This window comes from Oryctolagus cuniculus, chromosome 3 (genome assembly GCF_964237555.1).
Source record: "Oryctolagus cuniculus chromosome 3, mOryCun1.1, whole genome shotgun sequence".
In the NCBI taxonomy this organism is placed as follows: domain Eukaryota; kingdom Metazoa; phylum Chordata; class Mammalia; order Lagomorpha; family Leporidae; genus Oryctolagus; species Oryctolagus cuniculus.
Window position 1 is genome coordinate 146783580 of NC_091434.1, and position 20423 is coordinate 146804002.

At 36.9% G+C, this 20423-nt stretch overlaps 1 protein-coding gene across 14 annotated transcripts in view; it reads right to left on the bottom strand.

The window, feature by feature from the left end:
* Positions 1 to 249: 249 nt before the first annotated feature.
* CACNA2D1 (calcium voltage-gated channel auxiliary subunit alpha2delta 1) overlaps positions 250 to 20423 on the bottom strand; it is a 524460-nt gene continuing 504286 nt past the window's right edge. For 7 of the 14 annotated variants that reach the window (XM_070069807.1, XM_070069805.1, XM_070069806.1 and 4 more), the window contains 8 exons: positions 19236 to 19307; positions 18788 to 18940; positions 18647 to 18699; positions 17055 to 17110; positions 16515 to 16644; positions 13959 to 14068; positions 13509 to 13591; positions 250 to 4333 (listed from right to left, as the gene is read on the bottom strand). In XM_070069807.1, the coding sequence (XP_069925908.1) occupies positions 4217 to 4333; positions 13509 to 13591; positions 13959 to 14068; positions 16515 to 16644; positions 17055 to 17110; positions 18647 to 18699; positions 18788 to 18940; positions 19236 to 19307 (774 nt within the window). In that variant the 3' untranslated portion in view covers positions 250 to 4216. 14 annotated transcript variants of the gene reach the window in all.

Here is a 20423-nt window from a genome sequence, read left to right on the forward strand (position 1 = left end):
CGTTCCCAAATGCTGCAGTGCCGAGGGCACCAGTGAGAAGGGTCAGAGTTACATCAAGGAAATACAAGCGCAGCGGTTTGTGAGATGAGGTTTGCAATTATAAAAAACACTCTGCAACCCCAGGTTTTTATCTCCCCAAACCAGAATTCTTTCCCCTGAAAGGCCTGCTTTTATAAAAAATATTTATGACACAGCCTTCTGTATCTTTCAAGTTGACCTTAAAAAAAGCAAAAGACCCAAACTGTGTGGTGACTTTAAATGATAAACTTTTATTCTGAATATACTGTTTTTGCACAAGATTTAACACAACATTTTCTGGGATTATAAATATTTTTATAACAGTATTATACAAATTTTTACAAAATGTTTTTTATCAGGCTAGTTAATTTCCACAAAAGTGTCAAGAGAACATAATAAAGGGGGAGAAGAGATCTATTGTTCACAAAAGCCACTTGGCCTTTCACTGGAATGCACACAGAGCATTTCAATAAAAGTATTCTAAAAGCATGATCCAACACTCATACAGCACGAGAAGACAGCTTTGCCAGGTCACACTGGAAACTCAGTTGGCATCTATGCAAGACAGTATCCCATTAGTCTCAGTGGAATTTCTTCAAGATAATTACGTGAATTAGAAATGAAGTAGATGAAACCATCAGTAGGAGTTGTCTAATTCTTCAAAACTCTTGCAATGTTTCAGCATTTGATATTTTCATTTTATTGATTTGCTCTTTACAGAAATGTACATTGAATATTAACAATATTAACATTCTGCTAGAAGAAACAATACAGGTTCCAGATGAGAATAAAATATTTGAAATTTGAGTGAGATAGTCTTTCTATTCTACATTAAAAAAGTACATCCATTTTGTCTCACTAGATCTGACTCTACTTTCAGACAGTTTAATGTCAACTAAGATGATTAATGGAACAGCTTAAGAGTTTTAAATTAAGACAGAATTTGAGCTTTGGTGGAGACAATACGAAGATTTAAATGAGATGTAACATACAAGAGAGCATCAAATAAGCAAGTAACACTTGGGTTGCAAAGGTCACTTAAAAGGGATACTGCCTATTTGAACCCCATAAGGCCAGTTTAAAGTTAATAAAAGGAATATTATAGGAAAACTTACAAATGGCAGCAACACTGTTTTTTTTTTTCCAAGTTAAGCACTAACGCCTCAAGCATTAGAAACATGAAAAAAGATCATACCAAAATCTTAAAGGCCCAGGACCTAAAAATCTTTTCAATCAAACTTGCTAACTATGTCATGTTAAAAACCTGTTACAAATATGGACCACGACTGGTGTTTGGCAGTAATGCTGGTTGTTCAAATGAAGAAAATACAAAGAAATCATTAATGTGAAATGTTAACATCAATGCAAGACTGATTTTGACTGTGTTTTGGTAACAAACTGCATTAGCCTACATGAATATAGCAAAAATTAAATAAGTGAAAACAGTTTAAGACCTTTTTTATTGATCTCTTGTTCTGTCTTTGGGAATCAATATTAATAATAGGATAGAATTATAGTTCTTATCAACAGAACTCACAGAAAACCAGTGGTAAATTTAAAAACAAGTTGATGGGATGGGTATTACTGTCTTCCAAAAAAGTATTCTAAAGCCATGAGGACTCAGTATCAGTCATGAGAAAAACTTTTAGGCAGAGAGCATGTTCTTACCCCATTTATTTCCTTGTACATGGTTGTCACAGGATATAACTTCATCATATAACAGAAAATAGAGGTTTATAGCAAGACTCATGCATATAAGTATATTTTGATGGGAACAGAAGTCAAATAGGGTTCTGTCAAGAGATGCCAAGTTTAACTATGATTAATATAACAATAATGCAGTTGATGGAAACGTACTATATAACTGACATTACCCATGAAAATATATTTTATAGACTTTAAACATAATTTTAAGGTAGTCTGTTGTATGCTGGAAGCAATTCAATTGTTTTAATGTGAGTCATTTATATACACAAACTATCTTTTTTTTGTTTTGATATCCCCTTCTCAACACTTCAATGATTTAAAAATCTAGCAAAAGTTACAATAAGTTTTAAATATTTAATTAACAAACAATATGATTTAAACATATAGTCAATATAGTGAGAAGTTCTGTATTTTTCTTTTCTATCACTTTGGTGTCTTCTAAAATGTTGATACCAGTTATGAATGAGACAACAAAATCATGACAGTGCATTAGAAATGGTAACTGATGTCAACTCTTAGAACAATCATTGGCAAAGTGGTTCCACTTTCCCTACCCCCTACCCCATTTTAAGTTAAAAAAAAAAAATCTTAAATAAGGAGATGTACACAAATGGTATCTAGGGCATATTGGTGGTGGGAGGGAATTACAAATGTATGTAAAGCTAAAGACAAAACAAATATACCTTTTCAACTATGCTAAAGAATTGGTTCTACCTTTGATATGTGGAGCATATTAAAGCATGCTGGATAATGTTAATAACTTTGACTTAAAAATGATATATAAGAAAATTTCCAGCATTTACACACACCAATTATTTGGCATGTTCAAAAGATGAAAAAAAAAAAAGCATTTTACCATAAAAAAATCTGCATACTTTCAGCCTTCAGTAAAATTACTCATTACGCTAGTTACACATTCGTTGTTTTTACTCCTTCTTCAAATACTGTTTACTCCTGAAAATAATTTTTAAAAGCATAAGTAATACTCTGCTATCATGTCAACCTGTAATGAAATATCTGATTTACTACGCTAACCATTTTCACCTCTGAGGCTGTATAAAAAAAATTTTATTATTCACAATCAAGTGTTCATGTGCATACATATAGATTCAAGGTTTCCTATTTGTTCAGATTACTGTAAAACCCTCAGCAGGTTATATGGAAATTTCTGTCAAATGATAATAGAATTTAAAGTGGAGGGGCACAAGCAGCAGCGCTTTTTGGATTGTCCATGCTACTGTTGAAAAGAACAAAGAGGAAACCCAGAATGAACCTTCTTTGAGAACATATATGTGCTTTTCAAAAAATAAATGTGTCAAATCTGATTTATGTACTTAAAATATCTGTACATAGGTTTTCAGGCAAAAGCACGAATCTGTATAAAATCCATTAATTCTCATTTCACCATTTACCTAACCCAATCATTCAGCACTTTACATTGCACAGTATATTCAGAGTAGTTTAACAACATTTTAGAAGATGACTGAGGTGCATTTACACTGCAAGGTTCAGATTCTTACATAACAATAATGTCACTCAGTTAACTTTTCAAAGGACTACACTCTACAGTAAGAGAAAAACAAACTGAAAAGTTAAAATAGTAGCAGCATCATGCAAATACCCTTGGTAACCCAAGTTCATTTGTCACAAGAAAAACATTTCCCCTCCCCCCAACAGGCTTTTCTTATAGCATCTTTAAATATCTGGCTAGCACTACCTAACTGTACTGCGAACAAAAGGAACGTGACATCAAAGCATTTAAGGGCTTACATTTATGAGGAAATACGTCACATATTCAAATTGTACCCTCAAGCACCTTTAGTTTAATAATCTCTTAGTTGTTATTTCAATCATTAATTCGTTACTCCACCAAAATTTAATTGGTCATCAATTGTGTTTTGCTTTTGGCAGAGAAGCCATTCTTCATAAGGCATTTTATTCACGGCATTTTTTTTGGTACAAAATTAGCCATTATTCATATATCCACAGTCCAATGTTAATTCTCTCTCTTTATATTATATTGTTATATATAGTCACTAACCACTCAAAGCAGGAATTAACTTTTAACAGAAGAAGTGAAGGCAAAAACAACCTCCCCCTTCCCCTAATAGATTTTCTTGGTAGAATTGCAGCAAGTCAAAATTCCAGGTCAAAATCAAGACAGTTCTTATGATTCATAAACAACTGGATGGGGAGCCCTTTTACATGGATCACCAACAATGCAACAACAAACTCCCAGATTTGCCAAGAGAGCACGTATAGAATTCTGCTTTGATGTTATACATAGATGATGCAGCATTCACACAAGTTTCAGGACTGGACACCCTGACATGCAGCCAGTGGGTGCCTGATGAGTCTGCGCCTTAGGGCTCTGCCATGGCAGAGGCCCAGCTAATGTTCTGATTTAACAGTTGACCCTACTTTAACATAACGGAGGGATCATGTTGTGGCAGGGTCTGGAGTTTAATTATGGAGATTTGGTTTTAGAAGGTCATAATAGGCAGTGTCTGCTGCCAGAAACCAGCCAAAGCAGTACAAACTGTATCCCGATGATGGACCACAGGGAAGGATTTAATCCAGAGACCCCACCGCAGTCAGTATAATCCTCCTATTGGAAAGAAAAAAATAAAAATGTAAACGCCATTTAGTATGATATTTTCAGAGTAACCCGTTATTTTTCCCATTTCTAAACTTACCTCTCAAAACTGCTTTAATTAAAAAATAAATGATAGTGTCTTGGATATTATTGTTCAGCAATTTTAGACAAAGCAATTTCCATAGCAGCATTTGTCAAGTGTTTTAAATATTTAGTTGTAGACTAGATGATTATGAAAGAAAATGCCTTAATCGCAAGTGTTACATTGAGTAATAAGAGTATATCATTTTTAAGTAAAACAATTTCATAGTAACAAAAATTCTATATATTACTAAATGTAAGACATAAAAATAAAAGTTAATACTATGTTTCATATTTCCAAGAATTGTGATTGTAGGAAGAATATGCCAGAAGGAACAGTTTGCTTAAGAAATGAACTTCTCCTATATCCCATTTCTAAGGTGATCACATACTGCATTTGTAGCCCCTGGATTTCTATCTAGAATTAAAGAGTGACATATTTGAACCGTAAACAATGAAAGGATCCTCTTTTGAAAATATGTATTTAAAATGAAGAAGTAAGCTAAAAAGAGAGGTGTATCTTATTTAGAGAACCATTAACTAGTAGCAATGAATATCCTCACTTGGATTTGCCAATGTAGTGGTGGCTCATTTGGTTCCCTTCTAATGCAAAGTTATTCTTTACTCTGTAACATTTTTACATCCCCTAATTCCTTTTAACATAGTGGGTTACATTTTAAGAAACCTCACATCTTATCCTCTTAAACATATGTTAGGAATTCATTAATCCAAGGTGCACCTTTCAAGACCCAAAATAATAGTAAATGAATGCATGGCCACATGAAGTTTCATTCCCCACAATTATTTTACAAAGCTTGTCATCTAAACAGTAAGAACTCTGGCTCATTGTATTCTCTGGGATTTAATACCACACCTGCTACCTGGTAAACAAAAAATTTGTCTTGAATTTTATTTTAAGGCAGTAGAACTCCTATTTCATTTGTTAAAGACAAGACTGGAAGAAAAGCATCTATGAAGGAAAATGTTACTGTTTCAAAAGCTTATTTCCTCAATCTAAATAGAATCATAAAACAGTTCTTAGCTCTCTTCCTATTTTACCTTTCAGGAGCATTTTACAATGTATAGCATTCTTTCCCTGAAATATTTTCTCATGGCGATTAGCTCTGTGGCACAGCAGATTAAGCTGTGTCCCATATCTGAGTGCCGGTTTGAGTCCTGGCCACTCCACTTCCGATCCAGTTCCTACTAATACCCCTGGTAAGATGGCCCAAGTGCTCTGGCCAGGCCCCTGCCACCCACGTGGGAGACCATGCAGTTCCTAACTCCTGGCTTTGGTCTGGCCCATTGTGGCCATTTGGGCAGGGAACACAGAGATCTCACTTTCTCTCTCTCCCCCTCTCTGTAACTCCGTTTTTCTAATGAATAACTCTTTAAAAATATATTTTGTCATGTATTTTTGGTTAACATACTCCTCTGGCTTTCCTGGAAAGTTGTTTGTGGTCAGTCTTACTCTCCTTGGCTTGAGCTCCTCCTTGTCATGCCCTCTAAATGCTAGACTTTTCCAGGGGTCCGCTTGCTCTCTCCTCTTTTTATTTTTCATGTGTACTCTGTGTAGGTCACCTCACCCAGTATCACAGCTTTAAATTTCATGTATTTGCTAATAACTCGTTCTTTTGTATCTTTAGCCCCAAATTCTTCTCTGACTTCCAGATCACTACTTGGATCTCTCATGGAGATTTAAAATTTCACTTGCTCAGGCCGGCGCCGCGGCTCAATAGGCTAATCCTCCACCTAGCGGCGCCAGCACACAGGGTTCTAGTACCGGTTGGGGCGCTGGATTCTGTCCCGGTTGCCCCTCTTCCAGGCCAGTTCTCTGCTGTGGCCCGGGAGTGCAGTGGAGGATGGCCCAAGTGCTGGGGCCCTGCACCCCATGGGAGACCAGGAGAGGCACCTGGCTCCTGCCGTCGGATCAGCGCGGTGCGTGGGCTGCAGCGCGCCGGCCGTGGCGGCCATTGGAGGGTGAACCAACAGCAATGGAAGACCTTTCTCTCTCTCTCTCTCTCTCTCACTGTCCACTCTGCCTGTTAAAAAAAAAAAATTTCACTTGCTCCAAAATATTATTATTCTGAGTATCAGTAAAAAGTACTTCTAAAGTGGCAGACCAAGCCAAAGAATGTAAGTCATTTGTAATTCATCTCAAATCAGCCATCAGCATGTCCTGTGAACTCTGGCATCAACATATACCCCCACACCCATCACCTCTCCCTCTCTCTCAGGTCTAAGCCACCACCACCATTTCTTGCCTACACTTCTGCAAAACATGTCTCATTGTTTCTATCCTGCCATTTTATAGTCTCCTGAAAACTATAAAAACCTTTTATGCCTGCTTGAAATTTCTCATCACTGTCAGAACAGCATCCACAGTCCTGAACAAAGCCTGTGTTCTTTCTGGGGTTTGGGGTCTGGCTGCCTTTCCACTTCACCTTCCCACATTCCTCTCCTCTCCCCTACCACTCACTCTAATCCAGGGAACTCAGGATGTCTCTGCAACAGGACCTTTGTCTTGCTCTTTGCTAAGATGATGTTCTCTCCAACTACAGTAACCAGGTGTAAAACAGGACGCCCAGTTATATCTGAACTGCAGGTTTAAAATACTGCTTTAGTGTAGCTCAAGTATCTCACACTCAGAAGCGTGGCCTGATACATAGGTGTGCAGTTTTAGTCCTTGGTAAGTAAACAGTAGGTACTCAATAAGGCAGCACACATATTGAGTGGCTAGAAGTGCTGCCAACATGAAACACTCACTCGGAGGAGTACCACAAGCAGTCCCCAGTTCCAGGAAATAATTATTTAGATGGATGAAAAATTAGCATGCAAAGGAGACTCCTTTATGTAGTAAGGGTGGATTTTGTCAAGGAAATTCTTAACATAAAACACATCTTTATGGTTTAGAAATGTGTTATGGAAAGAAAAATATTCTCTCTGGATCTTCATTATTTTTCTATATTTTTTTTTTGGGGGGGGAGGGTTTCATTTCCTCCATGTGGTGATGAGATAAGTCTGTTCCAATCTGGGAGGTGATCCTGTAGATAAGTTATTTGAAGTCCCTGTCATCTGCAGGTTGTTCAAACAGTTTCCTGATCATGTTTTTGCATGTGTTTGCATGGTGCCACCACATATACTGACACTAGAAATTATTCTCTGGAAGTACATGAGATACATTCTGAATCACAAAGAACAGATACGGGAGAAACCTCAGCATTTCCTCTGTCTTCTAGAGTTTGACACCAGTAAAAGACTTATTTTTAAAGACTATTATAGTAGCAAATAACAGATTGGTATCTTGTTTCAGCTTAGCACATTAAAACAGAGAAAGAATGCTATGCCATTTTACATGTATCTTGGCTTTAAAATATGATAGACTAATTTTACTAGCATTCTTCAAAGGGAACATCTCTCAAAAGACTCTTAAATAAAGATATCAACTGAGAATTCTTTATTACTTTTCCTTCTCCATTACTTATTAAATGACTTGCTAAAAGTAAAAAAAATTAAATCATAATTATATTCATGTGACTTCGTGTCAAGGTTTAGTTTGTTCAAGGAGGAACAACAACAGTGCAAACCTCTCCAATTTACTGATGTTAAAGAAGTATCATCGAACCTTAGTCTTGCCTGTCTTTCCCCAAACAGAACTTGAGGCAATCAGCAAGAGCTCATCCATCTTTGATGTATTTAAAACTTTAGAAATACATCTCACCAACAGAACGTGGCACGGTCGTAAGGCTCAGTTGTTTGCTCTTTGGGAATTACAGCTGTCATTTCATTTCCTTCAAAGGCAAATCACTAGTGAGGACACCTACCAAATCATGGCTAACTTCCAAATTCAGATAAGTCTCGAGTTATTGAGGCAGATGGATACTGCACAATAACTCTTTTTTCTTTTTGACAGGCAGAGTGGACAGTGAGAGGGAGAGACAGAGAGAAAGGTCTTCCTTTTGCCGTTGGTTTACCCTCCAATGGCCTCCGCGGCCAGCGTGCTGCGGCCGGCGCACTGCGCTGATCCGCTGGCAGGAGCCAGGTACTTATCCTGGTCTCCCATGGGGTGCAGGGCCCAAGCACTTGGGCCATCTCCACTGCACTCCCTGGCCACAGCAGAGAACTGGCCTGGAAGAGGGGCAACCGGGACAGAATCCAGCGCCCTGACCGGGACTAGAACCCTGTGTGCTGGCACCGCAAGGCGGAGGATTAGCCTAGTGAGCCGCGGCGCTGGCCACGATAACTCTTTTAATAAAAACGATGCCCAAACAATTTGTTCTCTGCCACAGTATCTTAACACTTATTAACTCACCAAATGCTGACTGATTACTATTTATTTATTTTTCTGAAGACAATAATGTACTTTTAGAAATTGCATTTGCAAAAAATAACAATATTTCTCAAAGAACTGATTTGTTTTACTTTCTTCCTTGATAAAGTTTAGGCTTGTTCTTTTCTTTCTGTCGCTCCCCCTCTTCATGGAGGAACGACACTAAACCCTGCCTAGGCTTCATATCCGAGTCACAGCACCATTATGTCGCTCCCCCTCTTCGCGGAGGAACGACACAGGACCCTGCGCTGTTCTTTTGTCTGCTCGGCCCTCCCCGGGTTTGCTGCTGGTTCTTCCCGGGTTGGCTACCGTCCCTTCCACCTCCGTGGAAGGGCGGTTCCCCCTAGCCACTTTCCCCACTTCCGCGGGGGAGCGGCACACCGCCAGCCGGCTCTCTCGGGGGCTGCACAGGTGTTCCCTTTAGATGTTCCTGGTGCATGTTGTCTCTCTCCTCCTTTATAGTCCTCTTCCACCAATCCCAACTCTGCTACCCACACGCCGAGTACGCTGCTCTCCTCCAATCAGGAGCAGGTCCTGCTGTTTATTGGTTGAATTGGAGGCAGCTGTGTAGAAGCTGTTTCCTCCTCTCCCAGCGCCATATTGTGGGAAAGCAGATACATAGAATAAGTCTTAATTCCAGTAACTTAGTCTAGTCCGAGTTGCTCCCCACACTTTCTTTCTTTTTTTTAAAGTATTTATTTATTTGAAAGGCAGAGTTACAGAGAGAGGAGAGACAAAGATAAGAGATCTTCCATACCCTGGCTCACTTCCCAAATGGCCACAACAGCCAGGGCTGGGCCAGGCTGAACCAGGAGCCAGGAGCATCTTCCAGGTCTCCTATGTGGGTGGCAGAGGTCTAGACACTTGAGCCATTCTCCGGTGCTTTCCCAAGTGCATTAGCAGGGAGCTAGATCAGAAGTGGAACAGCCGAAACTCGAAATGGCACCCATACAAAGCCATGGCTTTAACCTACTGTGCCAGCCCCAGGTTTGTTATTTTTATTCAGGAAGACTGAAGTTTCTCCAAAAACTTGTGTCAGAAGGTCTCACTTTTACATTTGTGTGTTAAAGAAGTCCTCATGGTTGGAGCTTTGTAACTATAATCCTTAATCTTTACCCTTTCTGGATTGCACAGAGTGCAAGGGCCCTAGATGCAGACAGAGTCATTTTTTAAGTGCATTAGAGATACTTACTCTGGAGCTTACACTATCTTTCCTCTTGTCCTGTAAGCAGAATCTAATCTACCACTAATTGTGAATTTCAGCTAGACTAACACTGAAGTTTAGATCTTGACTTTTATTGGTCCTCAATGCGAAAAACAACTGCCAACTATCCTGGCAATATTTTTACTCATAATATTTTTTTTTAAAGTTAAGGTTTTGGAGAAAATAATACTTTCCTTTGACATCATGTCAACACTCAAATCACATTAATGGGATTCACTGTTCCATACTCATACCTGTACTTTAAAATAACTAACCAAGTTTTGCTAATGAAAAGTATACACCATCAACACTGCCTTCTCGGGATGAATCACTAAGTATTTCTCAAGGACAGAGTGACGTCAAGAAATCCCAGATGTGCTCTTTCTATCACCTGCAATTTGTTTTGCCCAAATGTACTGATGTCATTCCATCAAGCCTATGTTGATGTTTATTTTGTGAAACAACAATGGTGAAAAAGAAAAATATTACCAGTAGAATCTTAGATGAAAAATTCAAAAATTCGCTGGTAATTACAGATTTTTCAAGATAAAGGTAAAAAGGGGGCGGACATTTGGCAACAGCACTTGCAAAATTTTGCCCTTCCTTGGTAACCTGTAAGTCTTACCTGAAAATACTGTGATGGCGTAAACTTGTGACTCACAGGTGAAAATGTATCTAATTTTTATACTATTCCTCATCCACAGCACATAATTTGATACTGTTATGTTCTTGTTTGTTCATTTACATTATGACCACAGAGACAATTTTCAAAACATATAATTTTATTACTTAGTTTCTTCTTCAAAAAATCAATTTTAAATAGCTGCCTATGTATTAATTTTACAAATGTGTACTTGGAGAATGTGGGTTTTGTTTTAGTCATTTACTTTTTAAAATCAGCTAGGGTTTTCTTTAATAGGGATTTTCAGCAATGGCAACTATTATTTTACTATCTCAAAACAAATCATTTTTTTTTTTTTTCTGATATTCCCTCTGCTACCCACACTCCCCCCTCCTCACCACCCTCATTAGCTCCCTCCATGCATAGTAACGGCCACATCTCCATCTAGTGGTTCCCTACGCAATGAATACCTGGAAACCAACGAAGAAAAAACACAACAGTGTTCTAGTAATACAATCATGATGATGCTAGAGCATCAGAAAAGAAATTTCAAAACAATAAATAGAACAATGAAAAGAGATCCAAGTCCTAAAACATTTGATACTAGTGCTGCTTATAAAATTCAGAATTTTTTCAAAAGGTTAATAAATAATGACAAGTTTTGGCAAATAACATAAGCAAATTAAATAAAATGAACTTAGAAACACCTGTACTGAAACTTTTCACTCAGAATATCAATATTTGGGGAGTAAAAACCCAGCAAGTTTTTTAAACAAGATTCATTTAAAAGCAAGGAAAAATCAGAATGACTGATTCAGAAGTTCTTAAACAATTAAAATGGTCCTATAATTTTTTGTTAGCATTTTTGAACATAAATTGAAACATCTAGCTCTGATAATTGGCATCAAGATTCTTTAGTAAAAGTGATATCATGAGACATATATAATTTTTTTCCACATTGATTTAATTAATACCCAAACACCTAAAGAGAAAATAATGATTTTTAAATAAATACAGGAAAATGATATGTTCTGTTTAGGATTAGAAACTTAACACACCATTTGAAATCAGCCACTTACAAAGCAACAGTAGCACTGGAATTTGAATAGCCTGGTTTCAGGACATTTATTATTGTGAATTTAGGGATATGGGTTATTTTATAAAATTTCAAGCCAAAAACAAAAACAAAGAAAAATTAGAGAAAGTGACTGACCATCCACACCACATGAAAACTTGCAGTAAAATGAAGATAGGAGCTGACATCATGGTACAGGCACGACTCGTTGTGCATATAAGTTGATCCTATTAATAACGGGCAAAGTAGCAAGTACAGGAAAAGGAAAGAAAACACAGAAAAGAAGACATACAAGATGAGATTTCATGCAATTTGCTGGCAGTTAGCAGTTCATGTGAGCCTCCATTCAGAGCAGAATCACAGTGACTGTAGCAGATAAGCATTACCAACATACTCCACTGCTAAAGAAACACAACACAGTACCAGCACACCAAGCCACTGAGCAGGAGTTGTACTTTCACACACAACCTGATAGAAAATGGGCAGGAACTTGAATTGTTGGAAAATTTTATCAGTTAAATCTTTTTAATGCTTTGATTAAAAAAGGTAGCTTCCTGGGATAAGAATATTTTGGGTGATAAACAGGGTTTCTATACCTTTTAAGTTACTTCTGAGTGAGTTTAATCTTTAGACTGAAAAAGCTGGTGCTAACAGTTGGGCAATGAGTTGGCATGGGCAACTTTGAAGATTCTGAATCACTTTTCCTATCAGGAAGAATGATCCCCATAGTGCTTGGAGATAACTGGAACTTACTAGCTAACACATCTTTGCTGTTTAGCCCTAATAGTCACTACTGATTTTCTTTCTTCTTTGCCCCATTTTTAACTTAAATCATCTAACTGTATAATATGTAACTGAAAATCTCCTACCCTTTCTGGGACAAATGTGGCTATATATTAGAGCAGCTAAACATAAGCTAAATAAATAATCCTCTAAATGCATATAAATCAATAGATGTTCTGACATCTTTTCAGAATAAATCATTCATGAGATGATAGTGCTCTGTTTGGATGCTTAAATGTGTGTGCAAGACACTTAATGCAAAGGTATACCTTGAAGAAACAAGATGGGGGAATATAGGATTTAAAAATCAATTATAAAAAAGTGGGCAGAGCATTTTTTGTGTCCATCTGAGAATAAAGTTTTTCTTAATAATTAAAATAATCTAGAAAATATAAAGCTGATTACATATGTAATAAGTCAGAACAATGTTTATTAGGAAAAGATAGCTGAAATATAGAAATAGTAGTGATCATCTTTAGATAATATACATTAAATATTTAATCCAATTAACTCTGTGTAACTGACCTAACTTAAAACAATAGAAAGAGAAAATAATTAAGGTAAATAATACAAATCTAATGTCTAGTAGAATAAAGAAACCCTTCTAAGAGAAGGTAGAAGTATAAATTAATGGACAATAACTGGATGGCAGGTTTTTAAATACAGAAAACTAATACAAAATAATAAAATATTATAATAAAAGTAACTTTCATGTCTTCAGGATTGGCATATAAATAAGGGCAGACAACACATATACCATAACTAACATATTCTATAAGTTATTATTTATTACAAAGTCTTTAAAATAATTAGACCTTGATTATTAGTAAATTGATTGGAACTGTGTTTGAAAGTACAATTTCTGTGGGAAGGATAGATAGAAGAAGCAACTGTTAAGTATATGCTAACCAAGAAAACTATTGAAATGACAAAAATAAAAACCTATCTACCAGAAAGTACATCATGTTAATAAGGAAAACTATGATTAAGACGTTAAAGTTTGAGTTAAAAATTGCGACTTATCTCCTTAAATTCTTGTGGATGCTGACCATTAATTGGCAGTATTTTAATCCAGTAAAAGTTTCATCTTACCAGGACATTGTTGTCAAAGCAGACATCTGGCCCTTTTCGATATCTGGGTTGCTTAACCATATCACAAGGATCTGGCCCATCAGCTAAAGAGACTTGTTAAGGAATATGAAGTTATTTTTGTTCTCACATGATTAAAAATAAACAATGCAATGCACTTATTTCCCAACGTGAACAAGAGCCATCTATGCCATTACTCTCATCCAACACAACCGTTCAAGCAGTCAGGGATAGAAGGAACTAGGCTTGTGAATTCTCCGCCTGTACACGTGAGGCACAATCATCCTTGAATTCAAGCCAAATCTGGGGTGAGGGGGTCCCTTCTGCCTCCACGGGGTGATCACAACACTTTAATTAATGTTTCTCTTTATAAGCATAATGCCTGTGACAGGGTTAAACATGCATTGCTTTCGGGGGTCATTCTGTTCCCAACTTCTCCGAGTCAAAGGATACAAGTTTGCTCTGCTTGTATGAGCAGCCGTGTATCACAGGGACATGTCCCCTTGCTCTCTACCATTATGAATATTAAATTGGTGTTCATGAGCTTTTCTACATGAAAGATTCTGCAAAATAAATATTAAGATATGACAGAGAATGATAAATATCTTTTGGGAATCTTCCAAGGACTCTTGGATATTAAAATGAGAGACAAAATATGGTATACTGAAACACAGAGTGCATCATCACCCTCAAAATTAGCTCAACAGCATGAGTATTTTTAGAAGAGAAAAATTACTATGTCTTTATATATTAGCCTAAACATATTACCTCTCTCAACTGAATACTAAAAAAAATGCAATAGAAAACATCTTAAGTGTGACTTTTGTTTTCCAAGGGCTAGTTCTCATTGCATAGTAAGCACTAGCAGTTGAAACTCATAGAATGAAATGTTTCATGGGACATGGTTAAAGAATTGTGATATTTATCACTGAAATTGAACGAAGGTTGACTTACTTTACAGTAAGAAAACCAGGAACATAAAAATGGCTAAATATCTTCTCGAAGTGCTGTTCAACAAACACTAGCCAAAGAAGCTACTGAGCACCTGAAATGTGACAAGTAAGACTGAGGATCAAAATATTAGCTTTAACTCATTTGGCTGAAATTTAAACAGCCACAGGTAGCTGATAACCACTGCACTGCACAGCACAGATGTAGAGAGAATCAAGGGCTTTAAATTCCATTCCCTTCGTCCACACCTCAAGCTGCTTCTGCCTTCCTTTGTAACCAACATAAAAATGTGAGTATATCACTGAACAATTTCTTTATGGCTTTATTTATTTATTTTTCAAGAAGTGAGGTTTTGGGAATGGTGCTGTGGTGCAGCAGGTTAAAGCCACAGCCTACAGTTCTGGTATACCATATGCACACCAGTTTGAGTCCTGGCTGCTCCACTTCCAATCCAGCTCCCTGCTAAAGCACCTGGGAAAGCAGTGGAAAGTCCCTTTAGCCATGTGGGAGACATGGAAGAAGCTCCTGGCTCCTGGCTTTGGATCAGCTCAGCTCCGGCCACTGCGGCCATTTGGAGAGTGAATCAGCAAATGGAACACCTCTCTCTCTCTACCTCTCTCTAACTCTGCCTTTCAAATAAATAAAACAAAGCTTAAAAAAAAGAAGCGGAATTTTTTTCTCATTGAATGTGGAATACAAGCACAAGAAAATCGTGATTCAACTTAATGTCTTGCTTACTTTGACCTTTACCTCCCAATTTAAATTTGGTTTTTGAAGTACACATTGCTATTACTGGATATCAACTAATGCAAAGCCAAAGGACATGGAAACTTTGACACAGACACTGAAGTGCTGTAGTTCCATTTCCTGAAGTTGATGGTCTGATATACTAATCTCTAAACAAGGTGGTTGCACTTGACTCCTCCCCTTTCCATTCCTTTTCATGCCCTCTACCTCCTTCTTAGACACAGATGTTTGCTAAATTCAAGTCATAAAACACTGACCCGTGTGTATTAAAGGTTCATGATATTTTCAGTAAACTCCTTTCAAACAGTTAGTGACTACATTTGGGGATCCCCTAGCAACCAATTCCAGTACTTTCACAGTTTCAGATTACCTAACATCCTCCTATTTCCACTTTTCTATGTTAACATGCCTTCAAGAATAACCTGCCCTGGTCTCTACACCAAAATGTCCCTTATGGTAGGCTTTGTAAGTTGTGGCTTATGGCTTGGTTCTCAGGGATACTACGATGTAGATTATCACTTTCTTCTTCATCTTGTCTTTTTCTTCTACCCCACTACAAGCAAATTAAATTATCTGTCTTTCAAAATTTTATTTATTTTTAATATTTCAGGAATTTATTAGTACATTGCATCACAGCAAATGCATAATTATAATTCTCATGTTAATATGAAGATTCAATGTTAAGAGAAGATTCAGTGTAGTTCATAAATAAAATTCTAATATCTTTCAAACTTTCACAAATGTTTTATAAATACTGACAAACATAAACAATGAACCTCAGAAATGGTATTTTCTGCCAGTTGCTTCAGTTTCAAATAAAAAAATAACATTAAATTCTTCATGTCACATCATGAGAAGCAAAACAAACAGAAAACTCCAGAATATATATTTGAAAACCTGTTTAGTGACTGCTATTTAAAAATCATATTTGATTTAGAATTACCAATATAATTTTAAATGTTAAAATATAATTCTACAACTTTATACTAGAAATTTTAAATGAGTTTTTGACAAAAATGCATTAAAATAAAATCAAATTTTTTAATTTTCTGCCTAAAGAGAGAATCAATTAACTTGACCATATAATTATTATTATTATTATAGGTAAAGGCATAACTTACAAAAGTCAAAATTAATTTGAAAAATTCTAATTTTGAAAGCCTACAGAGTGACAGACGATCCCTGCACATTTTCAATCTAAAACAGTTGTTTAATCCCAACAACAATCTCCGTTATTTTTTGAATAATTAGAAAAGTGAAACCAATTTTGTAGTGAAATAAGATTATTCCAGAAATAAAGACACACGTTACCTGGAACAATTCCCACAGTCTAATACCCCACTGAACGATTTGCTGTCATTATCGAAGAAATACTGGGTTTGCTCCGTGATGCAGCTCTGCTTTGACATGGAGGCAGTGAAGTCGTCATCCTCCATATCAGCTGTAGGGAGTCAGAACACAGACCACTGTCACCAGCGGACACTGTCGTCTGTCCCCCAGAGCCTTCATCTCTCCCAGAGCAAAGTCAAAACAGAAGGCAAAACCCTTGACTGTAATATGAAGAGAACCCATAAAAGGTACCCAATAAATATTATTAGAGTAAATGAACTCAACTACAAACAGCTACAAAATAGAGGCCACATGGCCTAAGGAAGTTTCTAAAACATTAAGAAATATTTGACAAAAAAATTCCAACTTGCAAGAGTAGGAGATGGATGGACCCTGTGTCTCACACATACACATCCACCCATGCACATACACATTCTCTTTGAGTTTGTTAACTCAGCACATCAAAAAAAATTTTTTTTGATTGTCAATTTTTACAATGACAATAGCTGAGTCTTCACATACCTGCCTCAAGGAGCCGTGGAAAAGTCAAACTCAACAGAAACTGCTGAAGAATAGACCTGAATTAAAAAAAAAAAAAATTGATAAAAGGCTACACATTTTCCTTTATAAACATTACAATGAAAACCTGAGTATTTTTACTTGCTTACATATATACATCTTTTTGGGAGAAATAAAAAATTTAGGAGTATATTTATGTAAGTTTTCATAAATTATACAAAACATTGCAACCATCTTCTTAAAGCTGTAAATGAGGTCATGAAGTTAGTGTTCAGGAGGAAGTGGAGGAGGGGCCCTACTATACACTACTAAGCAGAAGTAGTTAATTCTTGGAGGGAGAATGCTAATATTTCTGGGTGCGGATTTTTACATCCATGGTTTCTTATTTGAGTTTTAAAAATTTTGTGGTGGAAAGACAAAGAAAACATAAATGACCTTACGCCATGGATTTGGGCTTGTGGACTACGAATTGTTTTATAATATAGAATTTATTTGTAGATAAGTAATGTGACATTCAAGAAATTAGTACACATAGAACATGTCACCTTTCATTTTAATATCAGTACAGAATCACTGGAACTGAATTTAGTTTTAAAAAGGGGGGGAGATGGAGGCAGAATGGAGACTTTAGCCATAAAAGAGGATAAAGACAATCAAGTATTTCAGAATCACCATGAGATTTGAAAAACTTACTTAAATGCAAACACAAAAAATTACTCTCGAGCCAGAAAACCATTTTTGAGGGAACACAGAATTTTTAATGTCAAAGATTGCTGATTTAGTAAAATGATACAGTCACACTTAAATTTTATCTTAAAGAAAAGCCTCACTTTTTAAATGAATGTTATAATTTAACCTACAAGGAATAAGGGTAGGATAACACGGCAGGGCGATGATACAGAAAGGAAGGAGGAGAGAGGGAGGGAGGGAGGACAGGAAGGTGGGAACAGATGCCAGACTAGAGATGAAGCCCAGCTACTTGACTGACCAGAACTGCTCAGTGAGAACTCTGACCTTCCAAACTTCGCACAGTGCCTCAGGAAACAGTTCCAATGTCTTATTCCCACAGGTGGTGGGGCACAGGTCGGGTGAGGGAGGTAGAGAGGGCGGGACAGTGAAAAGAAAGGACTGGATCCTTTTCAGCAACAACTACCTCTAAAACTATGCCAGTCCTGGCATTTAATAGTAAAGAGGCAGCATGAATTTGACCAACGTGGACAACTATTTCAGAAATTAAAAACGAAATACTTAGGGATTTTTTTATGGATCACTATGCTTAAAATGGAAGGAATTAAGTATCATACAAAGGGAAGAAAGAGTTTCAGCACATCCATAGAGAAAGGAAGTTTCTAAAAGTGGCTAACATTTACACGAGCATAACATTGTTTTCATATAAAAAAACAGAATAACTACAAGTACTACAGTGACCACTTAAGAAACAATTCATAAACATGACCTGTGTTTCCTCTAAGAAATGACAAAGCTATTCTCATAATAACAACTTACATGTCACAAAACCCACATTTTAATCGAATACTTTACCATTTCAATTTCATGCATTCTCTCACTACCTGCAAACAAAAACTCTGACTTACCAGGCAGCAGCAGTGGCCCACCATCCAATCTGCAGTATGTCTGCTATTGATGGCTATAAAACATAAAAAAAGATGACGTTACATCCACCTGCACTTGAGGACCCCTTTGAGATGGGCTGATCTGACGGAGGCACTACTGACCACATAAGCCGAGCGGTGCCCTGCTCCCTGCTTTGGCGCAGCACCAGGTTCACACACCGACTGATAATCATAAGATTTGTTAAAGGCATAAACTGATATATTGACCAGGTGTCTCATCAAGCTTGGATCAATCTCTCCAAAGAATCTTCCAATCTGATATAAAGAAAAGAATCATAAAATCAACTTTCAAATTTAAACCAGATGTGAATACCTAAATCAATACAGTGAAAAGAAATATGAATAAAATATGAACTAAAACTCAGGAGTTTAAAAAACAAAAGCAATGGAAAATCTGCATTTGTCATCATGAAAGCACCAAAATGAGATTAGGTATTTTTCTGCTTGATATTATTTTTGTGGAAGGAATGGACACAATTCATCAATTTCAATAATGTTTGAAGAGGTACTGCAATGTTGACCCTACTTTTCTCTTACCACACGTACATACCTGATTGGTATAATCATCATGGTTGGCCATCAAAAGAAACCCACCGTCATCTAGAATCACACAATCCATTACCTATCGAAAGAAAAGTCTGCAGTCAAGACATCTGGGTTAAGAGGCTACATTATCAAATGACTCTGTTATACAATTACAACAAAAATAGGAAAAAAATCCACAGGACTGTATCTTCTCTTGAACACACGAGGGTATTTTATATTGTTCATGGAAGGGGCCGGCGCCGTGGCTCACTTGGTTAATCCTCCACCTGTGGTGCTGGCATCCCATATGGGCGCCAGGTTGTAGTACCCGCTGCTCCTCTTCCAGTCCAGCTCTCTGCTGTGGCCCAGGAGTGCAGTGGAGGATGGCCCAAGTGCTTGGGCCCTGCACCCCATGGGAGACCAGGAGGAAGCACCTGGCTCCTGGCTTTGGATTTGCACAGCACCGGCCGTAGCGGCCACTGGGGGGTGAACCAATGGAAGGAAGACCTTTCTCTCTATTTCTCTCTCTCACTGTCTATAATTCTACCTGTCAAATAAATTAAAAAAAAATTGTTCGTGGAAAAAGGAATTCAAAGACAAGCTTGTCTTGGTGTACACAATTTTGAAATCTGTGCCTAGAAGGAGTCCTCAAAAAGTTCACGGAAAATACATGTTGTGAAGAAATTATGCACAGATTTCAACAATATCTTCAAAAGAAATTAATCATTGAATTCTAGTTCTGCATGAAGTTTCTGAGTGCTCTCATTTATTCAGATGATTCCAATGCTCATATTCCTATCAGACCACCAGGGCTTGGTAATACATGGCTAACTAGTAAGACTATCAACTGATTCAGAATAAATCAGAAATAGTTTTAGCACTTCAAGGTCACATAAATGATCCAGGAAATGAACAGACTAAAATATTTAATCATGTATAATTTTGTTATTTTAAACACAGTCTTGATTTTTTATAAAAATACATTTAAGTAACATTTTAAGAAACATACTTGACTGATTAAAGAAAGAAAAGCAAGTAGGATAAAACACTATATTTTTACATTAGAAATGTTTGGTTAGATAATTAGAGGTCTGAAAGCAGAAAGCAAAACAAAAAATACAACTGAGAAAAATATTTCATTGACCTTGAAACAGGGAATATATTACCCAATTTAAATCATGCATGAAAATCAATTTACACTGTTTTCAGAGTT